Source organism: Aethalodelphis obliquidens, unplaced genomic scaffold (assembly GCF_003676395.1).
Source record: "Aethalodelphis obliquidens isolate GAN/ISIS:26980383/991018 unplaced genomic scaffold, ASM367639v1 scaffold125, whole genome shotgun sequence".
NCBI classification, from domain to species: domain Eukaryota; kingdom Metazoa; phylum Chordata; class Mammalia; order Artiodactyla; family Delphinidae; genus Aethalodelphis; species Aethalodelphis obliquidens.
In genome coordinates this window covers 305,395-327,517 of record NW_020838069.1, presented here as the reverse complement: position 1 = coordinate 327,517, position 22,123 = coordinate 305,395, and the positions used below count along the sequence as shown (strand labels likewise).

Here is a 22,123-nt window from a genome sequence, read left to right as displayed (position 1 = left end):
CTTAAAACAAATAACATGACCTACGTGGAAGGAAAATAAGGTCTAGTCCCTAGTGAACAAGCAGGGGATCCTCCAGGAAAGGAGCCCTAAAGGCTCCTTGAAGTGACAGTAACCCTTCTGCCCCAACCAGTCAGTAGTAAGTTATAACCAGGTGAATGAGAGAGGTAGTAACTAGCTGGAGAACCCATGGTCTAGACTCTCTAGAACAGGAATGGCTGAGTGAGTCAGAACTGGAGGGAGACATCTACAGTGTCTGGAAAAAGTGACCAAGAATAGGAAAGTGTGAAAAAGATACAGGTTTCCCACCAGGGTACCCACAGAAAGATGGTGGTACCAGTCAAGGGCAGTCCTGTGCTTTTCTCTGACACAAGGTTACACTGAATGGGTTCTGCAATTTTCAGATAAAAATTGGAATGACGCTGAACAAGTCAAAGTGAAATCAGAGTTTCCCTCCTTTGTTCGGTAGACACTGATAGAACAGCTGTGTGTGAAGCGATGGGACAGGTGCTAGAGGAAAAAAATGAAGCTGTCTTAAGATGTGGTCCTGACTTGAAGGTGGCCATCAGACCCCGCACATACAGAGCACTATGTTGGAGGGTCTGAGTGGAGGGAAGCATCACTTCTGGCTGGCAGCAGCAGAGAAAGCATTCCCCAGTCGTTCCTTCTTGGTTCCCAGGATGTCCTCTGTGCCTCTGTGTCACCACTTGGCCTGCCCCATTCCAGGCACTTGCTTGTCTTCCTTATCTTTCTCCATAATGTGAAATGGAAGCCTGGGAGGAGAAGATCCCGCCTCACAGGTGTCTAACAAATGTGGGTGGAATTGATGTGTTACGGAAGTGTCACTCAATTTTGGTCCAGGTGGGTGGAAAAAAATTTGGGGAAAGGAGAGCTAATAAGATGGTGGTGGTAAGGGTAAGGTGTTATAATCAGAAGGCGGGAGCGATGATATCCCAACAAGCAAACTTAGTACGTGGCTTAAACCAGGTGATAGAACGCCAACACAGCCAAGGACCGCAAGAAGGTAGCTGGAAGCCCTCTGCCGAATAGGTTAGTCTGCAGAACTGGAAAGCTAAAATCTTTTCCTACTATCTACTCAAGTTTAACCAGAGCAGATGAAGAAATAATGAATAACTAGAGGGTCGTAACTTTCTAGAAAGATCAAGTAAACACAGCACCCCCCAAAAAAGGTGAGGCTGAATGTCAAAGTGTAGAGGAAGCTTTTGAAAATTTTTTTTTTTTTTCTCCTAGGAACTTAGCTGTATTTTCTCTCTTTTTAAAATCGAAGTATAGGGCTTCCCTGGTGGCGCAGTGGTTGAGAGTCCACCTGACGATGCAGGGGACATGGGTTCGTGCCCTGGTCTGGGAAGATCCCACATGCTGCGGAGCGGCTGGGCCCGTGAGCTATGGCCGCTGAGCCTGTGCGTCCGGAGGCTGTGCTCCGCAACGGGAGAGGCCACAACAGTGAGAGGCCCGCGTACCGCAAAAAAAAAAAAAAAAAAAAAAAAAAAAAATCGAAGTATAGTTGGTTTACAATATTATATTAGTTTCAGGTGTACAAAATAGGGATTCAGTTTTTTTGGATATCTTTTTTTAAGTTTGTTTTTGGCATCTTGATCTGTAAGCAATCAAGTAATAGATGCCATCCCAAAAAGGAATGTTTGCAGGAACCAGAGTAGTTGAATCCAACTATGCGTGATGCCTTTAGACTTGAACAATCCAATGGCATACAAGGACTCTCCCACGTGAATCAGCCAGGCAAGCCAATACCAACTGTGCATGAGGATGTGATGATGCTCCAGCAAGTACTGAGTGAAGGGGCCCAGCGGCCCTAGGCTCTGATAAGGAATAGTCTCAGGCTAGAAGATCATCCAGTTTTCAAGCAGAAACCTTAGGAGCCCACCGATCTTGCGCTTACGCCAATAACCTAGGCAAGCGCCAGGCGCGCAAGAGCAAGCCCCCCCCCCCCCGCCCCAAGTAATCTATTTTAAGGAGTTAGATTTTAGCCCAGTGAGTTTGTCTAAGAAGAGCAGGGCAGGAGAGTTGTTATAAGACTGGCTAATGGTTAAGGTAAGGAGCTGAGAGGAAGTGAGAAGTGACAGATTGGAGGTCTTAGTGAGATGAAAGAACTGTTGGATAATTGAGCTGGATGGGTTGGCCAGGTTTTCTGGTCTGCTCTCCCAGCAGGGTACCCCTGAATTGGAGGAAGGAGGGGACAAACACAAGGTAGGGAGGAAAAGGCACGAGGAGAGGGGTTGAGATGTCCTAGAGGGCAGTGGAAAGAGGACTTGGAAAAAGGAACTACCTTGGTTTGTCTTTACAGGGAGCATTAGAAGCTGCCACTTGGGCTGGGGCACAGAGGTGAGTGCAGATGGAGAGGGAGAGGCTTCCTTGGAACAGCAGCCACAAAGAGGACTACGGTGGAGGCAGAACAGCAGGGAGTGACACGGAGAGTCATCTGCAGTCAACAGAGGTGTCAAGGAGAGCTCTAAGTCTTGCTCTCCACAAGGAGCATCAGTTGAGGGCAGTGCTAACCCTAGTGGAGAGAGCAGGGCGTAACTTCCTTTGGCCATGGTCCCTTTAAGCGTCAGCACATTTGGCAACACAGCCTCCATGACCTAGGGTGGCTCCTCCATCTCTTGGTTATTCAGAGCTCTGCACGGGCATCTTCTGCAGATAGCTTTCCCAGATCGCTACATTGGCTCAGGTGCCTCTTCTGGGACCCCAGCATCCCTCTCCCTAGCGTTCCACCTGTCTCCCTCCTTCGTTAAAGTTTTCTGCCCTCCATTCGCTATACTGTGGACCCGGAGGGTGGGTGTGCGATCAGAACCATGTCTTTGGCTTCCCTCCTCCAGGCCCTACGCCGACTGAGCCCCCATCCAACCGAGTTCCGCCTTCGGCGCCTCTGCAGATGCTTCATTCTCACGCCCATAGGAACCCAGACCGTACATCCGGATCTGACCTTAGGTGGTCCTCAGATTCGGTGAAACCAGAGGGCACCACTGGAGCCCACCCACCCGCGCTCCATAGTCACTTGAGGCACTTGAAGGAGGAACCCACGGGAACCCCGCCTCCTGGAAGCGAAGAAGTCGGGGGGAGGGGCGGCTAGGAATGCGCCATTTGATTGGTTGGTGGTGATGTCATAGGTACCGTTTGGGGTGGGCCAGGGGCCTTAGCCGGGGCATCTCCGCTGGTTCCAAGCAGGAACCGCACCCCTTGGAGCGTTCCGTGTCCCAGCCCTAAACCCCTCCTCGGTCCAGGGACGCCTGCGTCCTCTGCTCGTGACGCTGCAGCCCACTGTCGCTGCTGCCTTTGCAGGCTGGCCCGTAGAGCACCTCCTGGATTGTCTCTCCGGGCTATTCTGGAACCGGAGGAGCCTCCTCCCCCAGACAATGAGTCTGCCATGGGGGCGGAGCCATCCATTGTGCCAATAGAAACAGTGGCTTTCTGATTGGAACGCTCCTCGTTCACCACTCCCCCGCCCCCGCCCGTCCTCTGTGACGTCTGTTCCGCGGCGTCTGCCCATTGGCTAGCCTGGGTCGACTTGCGCCGAGTAGCATAGCGCGAGCAAAACTGAGATTCCGTTAGTGCCTACAAGGGGTTAAGGGACGCAGTCTTAGCGGGCGAGGGGCGGGGACCCTAGGAGGCCGGGCAGCAGCCGTGCAGCAATGCCGGGTTCCACGTGGCATTCCAGAGCACTCCAGAGACCCACGGCCTGGAGGCGGGAGTGTAGCTTCCAGTGGAAGAGCTCCCAACCCGGAAGACTGCTGGCGGCCAGCAAGGCAGGGAAGTTTGCTCCGTTGGGGCCCTCCAAACAGATGGTCGCGACATGTTTCATGAGTTAAAACTCGCTGATTGGGACCTCCCTGGTGGTCCAGTGGTTAGTACTCCGCGCTTCCACTGCAGGGGGCACGAGTTCGATCCCTGGTCGAGGAACTAAGATCCCGCAGCCAGCGCAGCCGAAAAAGCAAAAACAAAAAACAAAGCGAAGTTTCGATCGAACAGTTAAGGCTGTTGTTTGGCCTGCTGGCACCCCAGGCCCCGTCCAGCCATCGTCCCCTCCGACCCCAGGATTCCACATGGTATCCCCGCCCAAGAGTCATGAGAACGCTTTCTCTGCACATCATGGGCACCAAATTTTCAGACCAAAATCCGGGACAGGGTTCGAAACTAGTGCTCAGGAAGGGAGATCCGCAAGCAGAAATCTGGAAGACGGAGCTGAGACAGCGCCCTAGGGGGAGGGATGCTGGTGAGGGCGGTGGCCACGAGGAGGGTGGAATCAGGGGCAGTGAAGCACCAAGCCTGGTTCAGGACCGCGGTTAGCACTTATGCTCCGCCCTCAATAAAGATGGCGGCAGTAACTTCGATATCCAGAGCTGCCATGCGCGACAGCCTGTACCATCGGATTTGGGGCTTCGGGGCGGAGGTGGAACGAACCATCGCAGCGGCCGGGAGCCATGTTGGAGCGGCGGGAGGAGGCAGCAGCGTCGGGGATGCTGTGGTGGGGGCGGCAAAAGCCGGGGCCGCTCCCCAAAGGGACTCTGGCCGCGGAGTAGATGGTGCCCAGAGGGTGGCGGCGGCGCGGAGCGACAGGCCTAGAGGCGGGGGACCAGGGCGGCGGCAGGGCCCCGGGTGGGGGCCCGAGCAGCGAGACGGGCCCAAGGCCTGGACCCAGGCGGAGGACAGTGGAGGCCGTGTGGGGAAGTAGGGGGTGATGGCGAGGCGGCAGCCGTGGTGGGGTCTCAGGGGGCCGACCACCCCGCTACTCCTGCTCCTTCTCCTCCTCTCTTTGTTCCCTCCTAGCCGGGAGGAGCTGGGGGTCGGCGGGGGCCAAGGTTGGGACCCGGGGATAGCTGCTGCTACGGGGCCAGGGGCGCGGATCGGCGGCGGAGCCTTAGCTCTTTGTCCCGAGTCGCCCAGGGTCCGAGAGGATGGAAAGCCTGACCTGGGAGTCAGGGAACCTGTCTTCGTGGGGCTCCGAGGGGGAAGGCAAAGCGACCAAAGCGGTCGAGGGCCCCCTGAGCAGCCGGGGTTGGGAGCGGAATATGGAGTCAAGACATTTGGCAGCCGCGGGCAGGAGACAGGACAAGGACCAGGGTCTCTGTTATGCTGGCGTCCAGAGGTCTCCTCTTGCGGGCGGACAGGGCCGTTGCAAAGAGATAGTCTGTCGCCAGAACGCCTTTCCCCAGGGGTCCCGGGCCCAGAGAACAGCTCTCCCTTCCCTTCGGACCTTCGGATTCGGCCCCGTGGTTCCCAGCCGGTGTTCTCCCAGAGGAATACTGGGACAGGCGCCCCCCAAAAAGTGGGAACCACGCACTGCTGCGGGGAATTGTGGGCGCCGGGGCGCAGGGGTCAGAGCGAGAGAACCGCGACATCCCAAGCGAGGAGGACAGGGCCCCGGCCGGACCGCCCTCCCGGGGCCGTGGGATCCGGCCCCGGGCTGGATTCAGCACCTCGCAAGGAGAGGACAGCTTCCGCATCTGTTTCAGCACTGCGAGAGTCCCGGACAGCTCCCGAGCCAACGCCCGAGCGCATGCGCTCCCGCGTCCTCTTCCGCCGCCGCTTCCTCCCTCAGCGCCCGAGGCCGCGCCCCGCTGGGGGCCCGACCGAGCATGGAGCCTGGAGAATACCCCCAGCGAGCCGGGCCCGCCCCCGTCGCGCCGCGAACCGCCACCCACAGTTTCCGCAGTACAACTACCAGGCACTGGTGCCCGAGAATGAGGCGGCGGGGACCGCGGTGCTACGTGTAGTGGCGCAGGATCCGGACATCGGCGAGGCCGGACGCCTAGTCTACTCGCTGGCTGCGCTCATGAACAGCCGCTCTCTGGAACTGTTCAGCATCGACCCGCAGAGCGGCCTTATTCGCACAGAGGCTGCTCTGGACCGCGAGAGCATGGATCGCCACTACCTGCGCGTGACGGCGCAGGATCATGGCTCGCCGCGCCTCTCGGCCACCACCATGGTGGCCGTGACAGTGGCCGACCGCAACGACCACGCGCCGGTATTTGAGCAGGCGCAATACCGGGAGACGCTTCGCGAGAACGTGGAGGAGGGCTACCCCATCCTGCAGTTGCGTGCCACAGACGGTGACGCGCCCCCCAACGCCAACCTGCGTTACCGCTTTGTGGGGCCGCCAGCTGAGCGCGCCGCCGCCTCTGCCGCCTTCGAAATTGATCCGCGCTCAGGGCTCATCAGCACCAGCGGTCGCGTGGACCGCGAGCACATGGAAAGTTACGAGCTGGTGGTGGAGGCCAGCGACCAGGGACAAGAGCCCGGGCCGCGCTCTGCCACTGTACGTGTGCACATAACCGTGCTGGACGAGAACGACAATGCGCCCCAGTTTAGCGAGAAACGCTACGTGGCGCAGGTGCGCGAGGATGTGCGCCCCCATACGGTGGTGCTACGCGTCTCGGCTACCGACAGGGACAAGGACGCCAACGGACTGGTGCACTACAACATCATCAGTGGCAACAGCCGCGGCCACTTTGCCATCGACAGCCTCACGGGCGAGATCCAGGTGGTGGCACCTCTGGACTTTGAGGCAGAGCGAGAGTATGCCTTGCGCATCCGGGCTCAGGATGCAGGCCGCCCACCACTGTCCAACAACACAGGCCTGGCCAGCATCCAGGTGGTCGACGTCAATGACCATACTCCTATCTTTGTCAGCACGCCCTTCCAGGTCTCTGTCCTGGAAAACGCGCCCCTGGGCCACTCAGTCATCCACATTCAGGCAGTGGATGCAGACCATGGAGAGAATGCCAGATTGGAGTATTCCCTAACTGGTGTGGCATCTGATACACCCTTTGTGATAAACAGTGCCACTGGCTGGGTCTCTGTGAGTGGTCCCCTGGACCGTGAGTCTGTGGAGCATTACTTCTTTGGTGTGGAGGCCCGAGACCATGGCTCACCCCCACTCTCAGCTTCAGCCAGCGTCACAGTGACTGTGCTGGATGTTAATGACAATCGCCCTGAGTTCACTATGAAGGAGTACTACCTACGACTGAATGAGGATGCGACCGTGGGCACCAGTGTGGTGAGTGTGACTGCTGTAGATCGTGATGCCAACAGTGCCATCAGCTACCAGATCACAGGAGGCAACACTCGGAGTCGCTTTGCCATCAGCTCCCAGGGGGGTGTAGGTCTGGTGACACTGGCTCTGCCACTGGACTACAAGCAGGAACGCTACTTCAAGTTGGTGCTAACTGCATCTGACCGTGCCCTTCATGATCACTGCTATGTGCACATCAACATTACAGATGCCAACACTCACCGGCCTGTCTTTCAAAGTGCCCACTACTCAGTGAGTGTGAATGAGGATCGGCCAGTGGGTAGCACCGTGGTGGTCATCAGTGCCTCTGACGATGACGTGGGTGAGAATGCTCGTATCACTTATCTCCTGGAGGACAACCTGCCCCAGTTCCGCATTGATGCAGACTCAGGGGCCATTACACTGCAGGCCTCACTGGACTATGAGGACCAGATGACCTACACACTGGCTATTACAGCTCGGGACAATGGCATCCCACAGAAGGCAGACACTACTTATGTGGAGGTGATGGTCAATGATGTGAATGATAACCCTCCACAGTTTGTGGCCTCCCACTACAGAGGGCTGGTTTCTGAGGATGCCCCACCTTTCACCAGTATCCTGCAGATCTCAGCCACTGACCGGGATGCTCATGCCAATGGCCGGGTCCAGTACACTTTCCAGAATGGGGAAGATGGGGATGGAGATTTTACCATTGAGCCCACCTCTGGCATTGTCCGCACAGTGAGGCGGCTAGATCGGGAGGCGGTACCAGTGTATGAACTGACTGCTTACGCAGTGGACCGAGGTGTGCCCCCTCTTCGGACTCCAGTCAGCATCCAGGTGACGGTGCAGGATGTTAATGACAATGCACCGGTCTTCCCAGCTGAGGAGTTTGAGGTGCGAGTGAAGGAGAACAGCATTGTGGGCTCGGTGGTAGCCCAGATCACTGCAGTGGACCCTGATGAAGGCCCCAATGCTCATATAATGTACCAGATTGTGGAGGGGAACATCCCTGAGCTGTTCCAAATGGATATCTTCTCTGGAGAGTTGACAGCACTCATTGACCTGGACTATGAAGCTCGCCAGGAATATGTGATTGTTGTGCAGGCCACATCAGCCCCTCTGGTCAGTCGGGCCACCGTGCACGTCCGCCTGGTTGATCAGAATGACAACAGCCCTGTGCTCAACAACTTCCAGATCCTCTTCAACAACTATGTATCCAACCGCTCAGACACTTTCCCCTCAGGCATCATTGGGCGCATCCCTGCTTACGATCCTGATGTCTCTGACCACCTCTTCTACTCCTTTGAGCGGGGCAATGAGCTGCAGCTGCTGGTGGTCAATCAGACCAGCGGGGAGCTTCGACTCAGCCGCAAGCTAGACAACAACCGCCCACTGGTGGCCTCCATGTTGGTGACTGTCACAGGTGAGGGGCGGGGGTTAATCAAGTGAGCCAGTGACCTCAGCCTGTCAGGTCCTCAGGGGCCCCACAAGGCACTTCAAACCAACGAGGGATTTTTCAAGCCTTCCAAGAATCCCTTAAGCTCTGGGTTCCTGCACCCCACAGGATCTGCCTCACAGGTTAGGGTCATAGTCTCTGTTTAGGGTCTTGGGCAGTCTCCACAGAACCCCAAAGATTCTAGGGCATTAGCAGACCCCATAAAGACTGTAAAGAACTGTCTGCTGACTGTAAAGAACTGTCTGCTTGTTAATCTAGGGATAGCTCCCCTCCCTCTGAAAGGCTAGAAGTCCTGGGGTAATGCTCTGGAGGTCCCAGGAAAAGCCAGCATAGACCAGTCAGCCCACACCACATCCCTGTTCAGATGAAGGGTTACTTTGGGTCTGGTATGACCCTCAGCCCATCTGTGGAGGAGAGGGAGGCCAGTAGTTTAGTGATTGGGAACAGCAGTTTACTCTGGCAGCCTCAGGCAGAGAGCAGAGCTGGCTGCTATTGAAGGGGCTGACTAAGGCCCTGCCCTTTGGGGAAATGTCCAGAGGTCCACCTGCCTCTTTTCTGCAGCCATGTCCCCAGGCCTTCACAAGCTGTTCCCTCATAGGAGAGCGCAGGCAGGAGAAGCTCTTGCAGTCCTGAATACTAGAGGCTGAAGGGGTTGGGAGAGACTTTACCAGTGCTTATTCCCCAATTCTGGAGCATGGACTCCTGGCACTGCCAATGAAGGCACATTCATCCCTCAATTCACTGGACAACCATCGCTGTTGGCCACCCAGTGTGTACTAGGGTCTGGAGACAAGGCTTATAAGCACCTCATGCTCATTTCTGGGAGTGGACACTGAAATCGCAGGACCCAGGTCTGGGATGATGGGCAGCTTGCTGATTCAAGGATGCTGAGGAGGAGGCCAGAGTCCAAGGCCCTCCTGGAGAGAGGGAGCTTGCTGACCCAGGGTTCTGGGGGATGAGGTTGAGTGGTCACAGGGTTAGGGACCCTTCTAGTGCCTTGGGAAAGCAGTTGACTGACCAGAGATAGGGGATGGGTGATCCCTGACCTAGAGGGATATTTTTGGAGGGCATGTTTTGCTGGTTCTGCAATGCTGGGGGATGAGGGGAAGGAAAGTCGGTGGTCAGTGGCCTTGGTTCCTCTTTCTGTCCTGATTGGCCTGCTGACCATGATAACTTGGGGAAGGGTGGGTTACTGATCACTTAGGGACCTTCTTGTGTGCTTTTGGAGGAATGACTTGCTGACCCATGGGCACTGTTGGGGCAGAGGGGGGGTTGGTTGATCCCTGGCTCAGGCCCTTCCCTGTGTTGGAGGGAGGCAAGAGGAAGCAGCAACTTGTTGACACCTTGATGCTGAGAGAGTTGGTGATCACAAGCTTGAGACCTCCTTGTGTCCTGGCATGGTCAGCCTGCTAACACAGAGGTGCTGGGGGACTGAGCAGTCACTGGCCCCAGCCCTCTTATGTCCCAGGGAGGAGCAGCCGCTGACCCCAGACTGACCACTTCCCCCACTTCCGCCTGCAGATGGGCTACATAGTGTGACGGCACAGTGTGTGCTGCGCGTGATCATCATCACGGAGGAGTTGCTGGCCAACAGCCTGACCGTGCGCCTTGAGAACATGTGGCAGGAACGCTTCCTTTCGCCACTGCTAGGCCACTTCCTGGAAGGCGTGGCCGCAGTACTTGCCACACCCGCCGAGGACGTCTTCATCTTCAACATCCAGAACGACACAGACGTGGGGGGCACCGTGCTCAACGTGAGCTTCTCAGCGCTGGCGCCACGCGGGGCCGGGGCTGGATCTGCAGGTCCCTGGTTCAGCTCCGAGGAGCTGCAGGAGCAGCTGTACGTGCGCCGAGCCGCACTTGCCGCCCGCTCTCTCCTGGACGTGTTGCCCTTCGACGACAACGTATGCCTGCGCGAGCCCTGTGAGAACTACATGAAATGTGTGTCCGTGCTGCGCTTTGACTCCTCTGCGCCCTTCCTGGCCTCCGCCTCCACGCTCTTCAGACCCATCCAGCCCATCGCAGGCCTGCGCTGCCGCTGCCCCCCAGGTTTCACGGGAGACTTCTGCGAGACGGAGCTCGATCTCTGCTACTCCAACCCTTGCCGCAATGGCGGCGCCTGCGCGCGGCGCGAGGGCGGCTACACCTGCGTCTGCCGCCCGCGCTTCACAGGTGAGCGGGGCGCGGGGCTGGGTGAACCTGCAGTGCAAGTGAGGATTGGGCATCACTCTTGAGCCAGCCGGGGTCGATTTGGGCGCCGTTAGTCCAGAAGCGGTAGAACCTGGCCCAGAGGGCGCCTAAGGCCGCGAAGAAATAGGCTTTGGTGGGGCCGAGGTAGCGAAGGAGGCGTGGCCCTGGGCAGAGGCGGGGCCCTGAGGTCCGCGGTAGTGGACAGGGCGGGACCATGGGAGGGGCGTGGTCGCAGCCAGGCGGGGAGGGAGGGTGGGGTCAGGTATAACTAGGGGCTGCCCACTTGAGGGAGCTGGACTTTTCAGAGGTCTTGGCGCTTGCCTGGAGCGCGTGGCCTTCGGAGGGGCGGGGCCCGCTGGCGCTTTGGCGGGCGCGGTCTTGACCGCCTCTGACTGCGGCTTGACCCCTAGGCGAAGACTGCGAGCTAGACACGGAGGCCGGACGCTGCGTGCCCGGCGTCTGCCGCAACGGGGGCACCTGCGCCAACGGGCCCGACGGCGGCTTTCGCTGCCAGTGCCCGGCGGGCGGCGCCTTCGAGGGTCCGCGCTGCGAAGTGGCGGCTCGCTCCTTCCCGCCCAGTTCTTTCGTCATGTTCCGCGGCCTGCGGCAGCGCTTCCATCTCACGCTGTCCCTCGCGTAGGTGCCCGCCCGCATCTGCGCGCCTGCACGCGGTCCCCATTACCTTCAAGACCCAGATTCCTGACGGCCCCACCCTGGCGTCCCATAGGACACCGCCCCCTCCCCTCCCTCTCTCACCACTTCCTCTCTCACCCTAGCCTGGGTGAGCTCCCTCAAACCTTCTTGTCACAGGGATGGTGGGTGTGAGGAGGGGTCCGGCTTGTGACGCGCCCCACCCCCCCAGGTTCGCCACAGTGCAGCCCAGTGGGCTGCTCTTCTACAACGGGCGCCTGAACGAGAAGCATGACTTCCTGGCCCTGGAGCTCGTGGCTGGGCAAGTGAGACTCACATATTCCACCGGTGGGTGCCCCCGCGGACTAGTATGGGCGCGAGTGGGTGCATGTATGGGTGAGATGGCTGAGGGGTGCAAGCCCCACGGGCACACCCGAACACACACCTCCATGCCCAACAGACAACAGTGAGGACCACTTTCCCTATGGGAAAGCCCATCTCTCCACGAAGTGTGTGCTTCTCCTACCTGTCCAAAGGCACTGTGGTCCAGCCAGTGTGGCCACCAGTGGGGAGAGTTATCTGATGCATTCAGGGTCACCCTGGGAGTAGCTGTGCCTGCATGACTGGGTGGGAGGAGGAGGGGGACTTAGCAGCTCCAGACAAGCCTCCACACACATCCACCCCACAGGTGAGTCCAACACAGTGGTCAGCCCCACAGTTCCAGGGGGCCTGAATGACGGGCAGTGGCACACAGTGCATCTGAGATACTACAACAAGGTGGGCACCACCCTTGGCATGGGAGTATGGGGGGAGCTGGGATGCCAGGTTCTGCCCCTCAGGGGTCACCCTGGGGGTCCTGTTGAGTGGTGTGCCTGGGTCTCTAGCCCCGGACAGATGCCCTGGGGGGTGCTCAGGGCCCCTCCAAGGACAAGGTGGCTGTGCTGAGCGTGGATGACTGCGACATGGCTGTGGCTCTGCAGTTTGGTGCTGAGATTGGCAACTACTCATGCGCGGCTGCTGGCACACAAACAAGCTCCAAGAAGTGAGGCCCCCAGCCCCTGATCCTCAAGCCTTCTGCCTGCCAAAGCCCACTCCAAGCCTTCCAATACTGCCTACCAAACTCCCCATCCTTCCCCAAACCACCATATTTCCCTCTCCCCACTAGGATGCTGAAACCCCATCTCACCTTAACCTCCCTCTCTGTGTTCTGCCCAGACTGCCCACTCCCACACAGTCCCAGGCACCCACTCCCCCAAAGGTTCCACTCCCCCAAAGGTTCCACTCTCTCTAATGCCCCACAGCCCACCTGACCCCATCCCCTCCCCCAGCCACCCAAATGCCTCCCTTTTTCATCCTCATCCTCAACCCCAGCCTCTTCCACCTTTCCCCAGACCATCTGCCCATCATAAACTCTCCTTTGCACCCCCGCAACTGAAGTAAGTCTCCAGTTCGTTCCTCAGCCTGATCTTACCCTCCCTGCTCAATCACCATACCCTCTGAGTCCTACCCCCTCCATTTCCTATGCCCCCCACCAGGAGCAAACCTACCCTGGCCCCAGTCCCACCAATGACCTGGACCTCTGACCCCCAGGTCCCTGGACCTGACAGGCCCTCTGCTCCTGGGGGGTGTCCCCAACCTTCCCGAGAACTTCCCCGTGTCCCACAAGGACTTTGTTGGCTGCATGCGGGACCTGCATATTGATGGCCGTCGAGTGGACATGGCATCCTTTGTTGCAAACAACGGCACCATGGCAGGTAGGCCATGTCCTCATCATAGGGAAAGGGTGGAAAGCTATGTGGATTAACTCAAAATCTGACCTCCTCCTTGTTTCCTTTCCTGGCAAGCAGAACGCTGTAGCCTAGCCTTTAGGACCTGAGTCCTACCAATTCTACCCCCCGAGAGAACATGGGGCTAAGATCATGGCCACTTTCAGCCCCCCGTACCTCTGTGTTTTGCGCCCCCCACCACCTTGTGTTCTTACCTCCTCTATGTACCTTCCTCTCCCAGGCTGCCAGGCCAAGCTGCACTTTTGTGACTCAGGCCCCTGCAAGAACAGCGGCTTCTGCTCAGAGCGCTGGGGTGGCTTCAGCTGTGACTGCCCTGTGGGCTTCGGAGGCAAAGACTGTCGGCTCAGTGAGTGGGCAGCCTGGGGCAGGAGGAGCCTGCAGGGTAAATTCTGTTCTTGAGGTGAGGCCTGTGACCCTTCTCCTTTTATCCCACCAGCTATGGCCCATCCCCACCATTTCCGTGGCAACGGCACACTGAGCTGGGACTTTGGAAATGACATGGCTGTATCTGTGCCGTGGTACCTGGGGCTGGCATTTCGGACACGGGCGAAGCAGGGGGTCCTGATGCAAGTCCAGGCTGGGCCACATAGCACACTCCTCTGTCAGGTGTGTCTGTCCTCCTGACCCCTCCCTAGACCCTCAGCTCTCAATCTCTAATGCACCAGCAACATTCCTGTGGTTTCAGGCCTGGTCACACAGCATACTTCTCTGCCAGATGTACTGACTATACTTGACCCTGCTGTGGACCCAGGCCCTTGACCCTCTTCCCCACTATCATATCCTCTGCAGGTGCAGCATACCAGCATAGCTCTCTTGTGCCGCCTGCACTAATCCATGACTCCTCGTCCTGACCTCTGCCCCCTAACTTCACTCTCTGCTGCATAGTGTCCCTGGGCACAGTGCCCTATGTGCCAAATATAGCCTTGTCCCTGCTGTACTGACCTCTGGTATTCTTGACCTCTGAGCCCTCAGATCTCACCTCCTGATACTCCTAGCCCCAGCCAAACTTGGGGCTCTGACCCCAGGGCTGTGCCTCTCTACCCACAGCTGGATCGGGGGTTGCTGTCTGTGACAGTGACCAGGGGCTCGGGCCGCGCTGCCCACCTCCTCCTGGACCAGGTGACTGTCAGTGATGGCCGATGGCATGATCTGCGGCTGGAGTTGCAGGAGGAGCCAGGTGGCCGGCGGGGCCACCATGTCCTCATGGTCTCATTGGACTTTAGCCTCTTCCAGGTCTGACCTCTAACCCTGGGGTGGTCCATTCTCAGCCTCCGACTAGACCCACCTCATTTGACCCCACCTCTAGTCCTCTCACTTCCCTCCACTGCACATAGTCTGATATTCTCCCCCGAGTCCCCCTCCTCATGTCCTCGCTCTGAGCCCACTCTGCTACACCCTCCTCATGTCAGGGAGGCTACGCAGATTTCTGGCCTACTCTTGGGGTACCTCTGCAGCTAGCACTTTGCCAAACTTCTGGAAACCTTTTCTGGTCTCCTGATCTTCCCAGCTCAAAGTCATGGAATTTTAGGGTCTGTTCTGGGTCCAGGAGAGAAGGGCCAGTCTGAGCCCAGCTCTGGACTGAAAACTTCCTGTCACCCGTCCCCCATGCTCCAGCAGGTCCTCCATACTCGGGAGCATTTCATTTCCAGACCAGTCCTCTGGGCCAGAGGGACAGAGCATGGTGGTGCAGGATAAGGCCTAGGATAAAGCCAAAACTGACACTGGGGTAGGGCAGGGGCCCATCAGGTCCCCCCCACACCCCTAGTGCTGACTGTCCTCTTCCTCCAGGACACCTTGGCGGTGGGGAGTGAGCTGCAGGGCCTGAAGGTAAAGCGACTCCACGTGGGAGGCCTGCCTCCCAGCAGTGAAGAGGAGGCTTCTAAGGGTCTGGTTGGCTGTATTCAGGTGAGCGTCAGCATGCGAACATGATATGGGGCAGTAGGGTGAGTGGTCAGAGATCAGAGGTGCCTTGGGACCTGAAATGCTGCATTCACATGGGGGTTGGCATAGGGGTAGTGGTGACCCAGAGCCATCAGAGACAGATCAAGCCTCTCTGTGCTGTTGGAGGTGAGAGTCTAGCTTAGCTTATCAAGGGTCATTAGAGGCCTGTGTCAGGGACACATGATTAGGGGTCGCATGGGGCCACAGAGCTGGGACCATTGGGTCAGGGTCTAGGGTTTGTAGGGAGATTGCATGTCAGGGGTCATCAGACCAGGTGGCTGGCTCTGCTGGACTTGGGGCTGAGGTGCTTTGGCATGGGTCTTACCCCTTGCTGGCTGTGTCCATAGGGAGTATGGCTTGGTTCCACGCCTTCGGGCTCCCCAGCCCTGCTTCCCCCGAGCCACCGAGTGAACGTGGAACCTGGCTGTGTCGTGACCAACGCCTGTGCATCTGGGCCCTGCCCACCCCATGCTGACTGCCGAGACCTCTGGCAGACCTTTTCCTGTACCTGCTGGCCAGGTGGGGCCTGGGTGGGGGCAGGGTGATTTGGGGCTCGTGGTGAAGATTGGGGGACCTGGAGAGCCTGGAGGAGGCAGGGACTGAGAAGGACAGGTGCCTGCTTCCTCCCATGCTCTGTGGCCAGTGTCCTGAGCTCCCTGACCCAACCTGCAGGTTACTATGGCCCGGGCTGTGTGGACGCCTGCCTCTTGAACCCCTGTCAGAATCAGGGGTCATGCCGGCACCTCCCTGGGGCCCCCCATGGCTATACCTGCGACTGTGTAGGTGGCTATTTTGGGCACCACTGTGAGCACAGGTAAGGGGCTGGGGGCTGAGATGATGGAAAGAGCTGGTGGGAGTTAGGGAGGGTCACTGAGATGTGGTGGAGGCGTCTCACGTGGCTGTCCACCCCAGGATGGACCAACAGTGCCCACGGGGCTGGTGGGGGAGCCCAACGTGTGGCCCCTGCAACTGCGACGTTCATAAGGGCTTTGACCCCAACTGCAACAAGACAAATGGGCAGTGTCACTGCAAGGTGCGCCTGTCCCCTGTCCCCTGACCTTTTAACTCTTCTGTAGACGTGTTTTGTGATTCTTATCCAGCTTGCTGACCTCTGCCACCTGATTCAGCCCCTGACCTCTTACCCCTATGCCGTGACCTAACTGCCATCTCTTGTCCTTGACATCTAACCCCTCTCTTATGTTTCATTTGAGGCCAGTCTTCCTTCTGGCCTGTGAGCACTGTTCTCCTGACCCTTTGCCCTTGATTCCACTCATTCCCCAAGCCCTGACCTGAGACCCCTACCTTAAGCCCTGACCTCTGACCTCAGGCCCCTGACCCATTCTCAAACAGGAATTCCATTACCGACCACGGGGCAGCGACTCATGCCTCCCATGTGACTGCTACCCTGTGGGCTCCACCTCACGTTCATGCGCCCCCCACAGCGGGCAGTGCCCCTGTCGCCCAGGAGCCCTTGGCCGCCAGTGCAACAGCTGTGACAGTCCTTTTGCAGAGGTGACAGCCAGCGGCTGCCGGGGTGAGCAGGCTCCACCCAGCTCCACATACAGAGGGCTGGCTCTGGCACGCTGTCACCAAGTCCCATGGCATGCTTGGCTTCTTGGGTAGGGGCTCCGGGAGGCTTCTCTGAGGGAGACCACTTACACCCAGGCACTCCCACATTTGCCCCAAGTATTTTGAGGACCTGTCACAGAATCTGATGGGCCAGCTCCCATGAGGCCAGCAGCAGAGTGGTAGGCAGTGGGCCTGGGGTAGGTGGGGGGCAGTGGATGTAGCTGTCCCTTGCTCCAGCCCCTGGCTGCCTGACTCAGTGCCTCCTTCCTCCCTAGTGCTCTATGACGCCTGCCCCAAGTCCCTGAGATCTGGTGTGTGGTGGCCTCAGACCAAGTTTGGTGTCTTGGCCTCAGTGCCCTGTCCTCGGGGGGCTCTGGGTGAGTACCTGGGGGACAGGCAAATAGCTGAGGGTCGGGGAAGGCCTGACCTCTGGCTTGCCGGAGCCACCTCTTTTCCTGAGTTGGTGGGCCTTGTTCCTACAAAGAGGTGGGAGTGGGGTAGGAGTCGATGTGGGCCCCTCCCTACCTCTTAGGGGCTCTGGGTTCCTCCCCACATCCTCATTGAGCCTCCATCTGTTTCTCTTGGCTTCTGGGCAGGATTGCGGGGTGCAGGTAAGGGGTACGTGTTTGCTCAGGTGCGCTGCCCCCTCCCACTGCCAGAGCTTTTGCAGATCCTCTTGCTGTCTGAAGTCCCTGCAGACCCCTCCCCACTGCCTGAGGTCTCTAAAAGCTACTCCCAGCTTCTTGAAGCCCCTGGAGGCCCCTTCCGACTGTCTGAGGACCCTGGGGGCCCTTCTCTGATGCCTAAAGTCCTCAGAGACCACTCCCCACTGCCTGAGGACACCCCCTCCCCACACACACACTTCCTAAGGTCCTTGTAGACCCCTTCTCAGTTCCTGAGGTTCCTGCAGGCCTCTCCCTACTACCTGAGGTCCTGAAAGACCCCTGCCCTCTGTTTGAGGACCCCACAGACTCCTCTCTTTTGCCTGAGGTCCTCACAGAACCCTTCCCGCTGCTTGAGGTCTCTGCAGTGGCTGGACAGAGACTGTCTGCGTGTGCATGCTCTTGTGTGTCTTTCTGTGCCTGTGCACGCGTCTGTGTCTGTCTTTTGGGGAGGGGGTTCTGTGTTTAAGTCAGGGGGCCTCTTGCTGGTGGCTACAAGCTCTCTTAAGGCCCAGGTCAATTCTCATTCAACTCTAATTCCAATCTCACAGATAAGGGAGAGATGGCAGCAAAGTCACCACTGGGGCAGTTAAAATTTGTGTGAGAACTTTCACCCGCACCTCATTTTGGTCACAAAATTCTCCTGGGGGTGCACTGTGTATCTGTGTGTTTGTCCTGGGCCACACATCTACTCATGTGCAGGTGTGAGCATTGGTTTTTGTGTTCTTGCCCTGGGCCACATGTCTGTGAAGCTGTCCTGGCCTGTGTGTGTGTGTCTGGGTGCACATGCACACACACAGTCCTGCCCTTGTGTTCTTCTTTATGTCATGGTGGTTTGAAATGGTCCACAGACCCCTCAGGAATTGACTGACAAGCGCCTGGGGCCCATCTGGGCTGGGGGCTGGGGCTTTTCTATCCAGGGGTCCAGCCGTGGATGCCTACTACCTGGTCTCTGCTTCAGAGCTCCCCCTGGGGTAGGGGAGGGTGCTGTGGTCACCTCCTCAATGAAGGTGTCCAGGCCCCAGGCCTGACAAGGGGTCAACTGCCTTCAGGAGCTGCCGTGCGGCTATGCGACGAGGACCAGGGTTGGCTGGAGCCTGACCTCTTCAACTGTACCTCCCCTGCCTTTCGAGAACTCAATCTGCTGGTGAGACTGCCCAGACTTTGCCCTGCACTCGAGACCAGCCCTGGCTCTGGCCCTGGCCTCAGTCTCCCTAGGCCTGTGCTGGGCCCCAGACATCATGCCCCAGCCCTTGACCTCCTGGGCTTTTCCCAGTTGCCCTTTAATCCAAACTCTTCTTCTTGTGAGGCTTTTGAGAAAGGCCTAAGTGACTACAGAGCGACCATCCCCATCTTTGTCCTGGCAGCTGGATGACCTAGAGCTGAACAAGACAGTCCTGGATACAGTGGAGGCTAAGAAGCTGGCTCAGAGGCTACGGGAGGTGACTGGCCACACTGACCACTACTTCAGCCAAGATGTCCGAGTCACTGCCCGCCTGCTGGCCCACCTGTTGGCCTTTGAGAGTCACCAGCAGGGCTTCGGGCTGACAGCCACACAAGACGCCCACTTCAATGAGGTGGGGTTACACCTTGGGCTCCCGATCCCCTGGCCCTGACCCCCGCCCCTCTGCTCAGGCCCCTCCCGACCCTGGGGAAGTGAAGGCCCTGGATTCTCTCTCTCTCCCCTTGTCCCCTCCAGAGCCATACCCTACTGGGACCTCTCTGAGCACCTGACCAAACCCCTCAGGCATGCCCTGTCCCCTCACACATCCTCACCTGGCTGGGCCCACTTTCACCTCCCTCCTCCCAGAATCTGCTGTGGGCCGGCTCTGCACTGCTTGCTCCAGAGACTGGGGACTTGTGGGCAGCGCTGGGGCAGCGGGCCCCTGGGGGTTCCCCAGGCAGCGCCGGGCTGGTGCAGCACCTGGAGGAGTACGCGGCCACGCTCGCGAAGAATATGGAACTCACGTACCTGAATCCCGTGGGGCTGGTGACACCCAACATCAGTATGTGGAGGGTAGGGTGGGGCGGGGCAGGGGGCCGTGGAAGGGCAAGGACCTGGAGGTCTGAGGGGCTGGGGGCTATTGATGTCAACATTTAGTGGCAGGAGGCTGTGCTGCCACCTTCAGCGCTTTGCAGGGACAGGCTCTGGCTGGTAGCAAGGAGGCTATGGGTTGTGGAACTTGGGTACAGGATGGGAGGAGGAGGGAGTGGGACCCTCAGCACAGGGAGGAGATCCTTGATGGGTCTCACCCCTCTTCCTCCCGGGCAGTGCTCAGCATTGACCGCATGGAGCACCCCAGTCCCAGCCGGGGGACCCGTCGCTACCCTCGTTACCACAGCAACCTTTTCCGGGGCCAGGATGCCTGGGATCCTCACACACACGTGCTGCTCCCTTCCCAGGCACCACGGCTGTCCCCACCTGAAGGTAAGAGCCCTGGGGTGACCCACGGGCCAGATCCTGGTTCCTTGCCCTCTAAGCCAGATGCCATGTCGCCCTACTGTCAATTCTCCCCTTGCCAGACCCTCCCCCTCACCGCAGGTGACCTCGCCCAGGCCTTGATAGTCAGGATCCAGTGCTGGGGGGACCCATGTGTCCTTCACGGGCTTCTGCTCTCTGCACCCACCCTGGTTCTGGACCTGCAAAGGGAAGAGGTTCCCATGCTTGATGCTGGGTTGGGTTCAGAGCTGCGTTTGTGGGTGCTTGGGGTCAGGGGTCACTGACAGTGACTCCTCCCCCTCCTCTGGCAGCTCTGTCCACAAGTGGCAGCAGCATGGAGAACTCCACCACCTCGAGTGTGGCCCCCCCGCCGGCACCCCCAGAGCCCGAGCCTGAGCCTGGGATCTCCATCGTCATCCTCCTGGTTTACCGCACCTTAGGGGGGCTGCTCCCTGCCCAGTTCCAGGCCGAGCGCCGGGGTGCCAGGTATGAGTAGAGTTACTCCCAGGCTCCTCACCCTTGGGCTTCCCGCAAGCTTCTCCCCAGCCTAGCACCCCCTTTTTCGGTGGACAAATGAGCAGGTTCACAATCATACAGAGAGGCTCCTGCCCATGACTCTGGAAGCCTTGTCCATGCTGGGCTCCATGTGAATCATGTCCTGGGCAGTTGTGCAAATGAAGAGATAGACACAGAGCCACCGCTGGGGCCAGGCACATAAAGGATACAGGAGCCAGACAGACAGGCAAACTGGCTGATGGAGATAGGCAAAGACTGGCTGACTGAAGGAGGTCAGCCGGGGGTGGAAGGGAGGGCACTGAGAGGCAAAGTCTGTAGCTGCTTGGGCTTCAGACTCCGGTGTGGGCGGTGGGTCTGAAGCCTCTCAGCTGCATTTCTGCAGAACCAGGCCATGGACTCCTGGTCTTGAAGCAGCCCAACAGAGGCTAAAAGGGTTCTCAGAAACAGCATCCACTCTAGGGCATCTCAGACTCTGGGTGGGCCATGGCAAGTGACATGAAGACAGTGAGGTGGGCAGCCAGAGCCTGGGGAGATCAGCAGTGCCCAAGACCCGGTGGGCTGTCTCCTCAGGCTTCCCCAGAACCCTGTTATGAACTCCCCGGTGGTCAGTGTGGCTGTGTTCCATGGACGCAACTTCCTAAGGGGTGTCCTAGAGTCCCCGATCAGCCTGGAGTTCCGCCTGCTACAGACAGCGAATCGCAGCAAGGCCATCTGCGTGCAGTGGGACCCGCCTGGCCCGTGAGGACCTCCACTCTGGAAACCCTTGGTCCCCCGGTAGCCCCTGGGAGGCCAAGCCTGCCCCTGGGGCCCCCACCAATGCCCCTGTGCACCCAGACCCATGAGGAATGCTGCTCCCCAACTCCAGGCACCCTCGGCCCCTCCCACTGCCTCTCACAAACCCCTGCCTGGCGATGGGGCACTCCCCAGAGGGGATGGTAGGTCTGACTGCCCTGTGGCCACAGGGCGGACCAGCACGGCATGTGGACAGCACGGGATTGTGAGCTGGTGCACAGGAACGGGTCCCACGCACGGTGTCGCTGCAGCCGGACGGGCACCTTTGGGGTCCTCATGGATGCCTCTCCCCGTGAGGTGGGGCTGTGTTCAGAGTCCTGAGGAAGTGGGAGGGTCAAAGGGCAGGAGTGCCCAATACCCCAGTGACCATCCCTGTCCCCACAGCGGCTGGAGGGTGACTTGGAGCTGCTGGCTGTGTTCACCCATGTGGTCATAGCAGTGTCCGTGGCCGCGCTGCTGCTGACCGCAGCCGTCTTGCTGAGCCTGCGCAGCCTCAAGTCCAACATGCGTGGGATCCATGCCAATGTGGCTGCTGCCCTGGGAGTGGCAGAGCTCCTCTTCCTGCTGGGGATCCACAGGACCCAAAACCAGGTGCAGGGTCAGGGCCAGGGGACCTGTGTCCTGATGACCTCACCTGGCCCAGGAAGGCCTGGGGCCAGAGTTCAGGGTCAGAGGTGCTCAGGTTGGGGCCAGGGTTTGGGGCAGGATCCTGGGGTAAGGTGCAGTGGTTTAGGGGTCAGAGGTGGGGCGTGGCAGGAAAGGTCCTGACGCCCCCCAACCCTGCCTTCAGCTGCTGTGCACCGCGGTTGCCATCCTCCTGCACTACTTCTTCCTCAGCACCTTCGCGTGGCTCCTCGTGCAGGGGCTGCACCTCTACCGCATGCAGGTCGAGCCGCGCAATGTGGACCGCGGCGCCATGCGCTTCTACCACGCCCTGGGCTGGGGCGTCCCTGCTGTGCTGCTGGGTGAGGGCCCTGCTCACTGGCCTCAACCAGGCCTGTGACCCCTGACCTCCATCCATCACATGGCCTGACCCCTGCCCCTGCCCCCAATCCTGATCATGACCCCAACCTCAATCTCCCTTGCCATTTGCTCAGGGAGGAGGCTGCT

The 22,123-nt window shown here is 58.8% G+C and overlaps 1 protein-coding gene across 1 annotated transcript in view; it reads left to right on the top strand.

Annotated features, from left to right (window-relative positions):
- The first annotated feature begins 3,925 nt into the window (after positions 1-3,925).
- CELSR3 (cadherin EGF LAG seven-pass G-type receptor 3) overlaps positions 3,926-22,123 on the top strand; it is a 39,546-nt gene continuing 21,348 nt past the window's right edge. The window contains 27 exon segments of the mRNA XM_027098836.1: positions 3,926-4,188; positions 4,191-4,242; positions 4,801-8,453; positions 10,008-10,658; positions 11,087-11,312; positions 11,539-11,654; positions 11,995-12,083; positions 12,191-12,348; positions 12,897-13,060; positions 13,314-13,439; positions 13,530-13,699; positions 14,141-14,326; positions 14,882-14,998; positions 15,382-15,553; positions 15,707-15,848; positions 15,947-16,067; positions 16,385-16,568; positions 16,879-16,980; positions 18,318-18,412; positions 18,633-18,842; positions 19,076-19,271; positions 19,538-19,693; positions 20,017-20,191; positions 20,792-20,959; positions 21,184-21,310; positions 21,398-21,604; positions 21,804-21,978. Of these exon segments, the coding sequence (XP_026954637.1) occupies positions 4,077-4,188; positions 4,191-4,242; positions 4,801-8,453; positions 10,008-10,658; positions 11,087-11,312; positions 11,539-11,654; positions 11,995-12,083; positions 12,191-12,348; positions 12,897-13,060; positions 13,314-13,439; positions 13,530-13,699; positions 14,141-14,326; positions 14,882-14,998; positions 15,382-15,553; positions 15,707-15,848; positions 15,947-16,067; positions 16,385-16,568; positions 16,879-16,980; positions 18,318-18,412; positions 18,633-18,842; positions 19,076-19,271; positions 19,538-19,693; positions 20,017-20,191; positions 20,792-20,959; positions 21,184-21,310; positions 21,398-21,604; positions 21,804-21,978 (8,050 nt within the window). The 5' untranslated portion in view covers positions 3,926-4,076.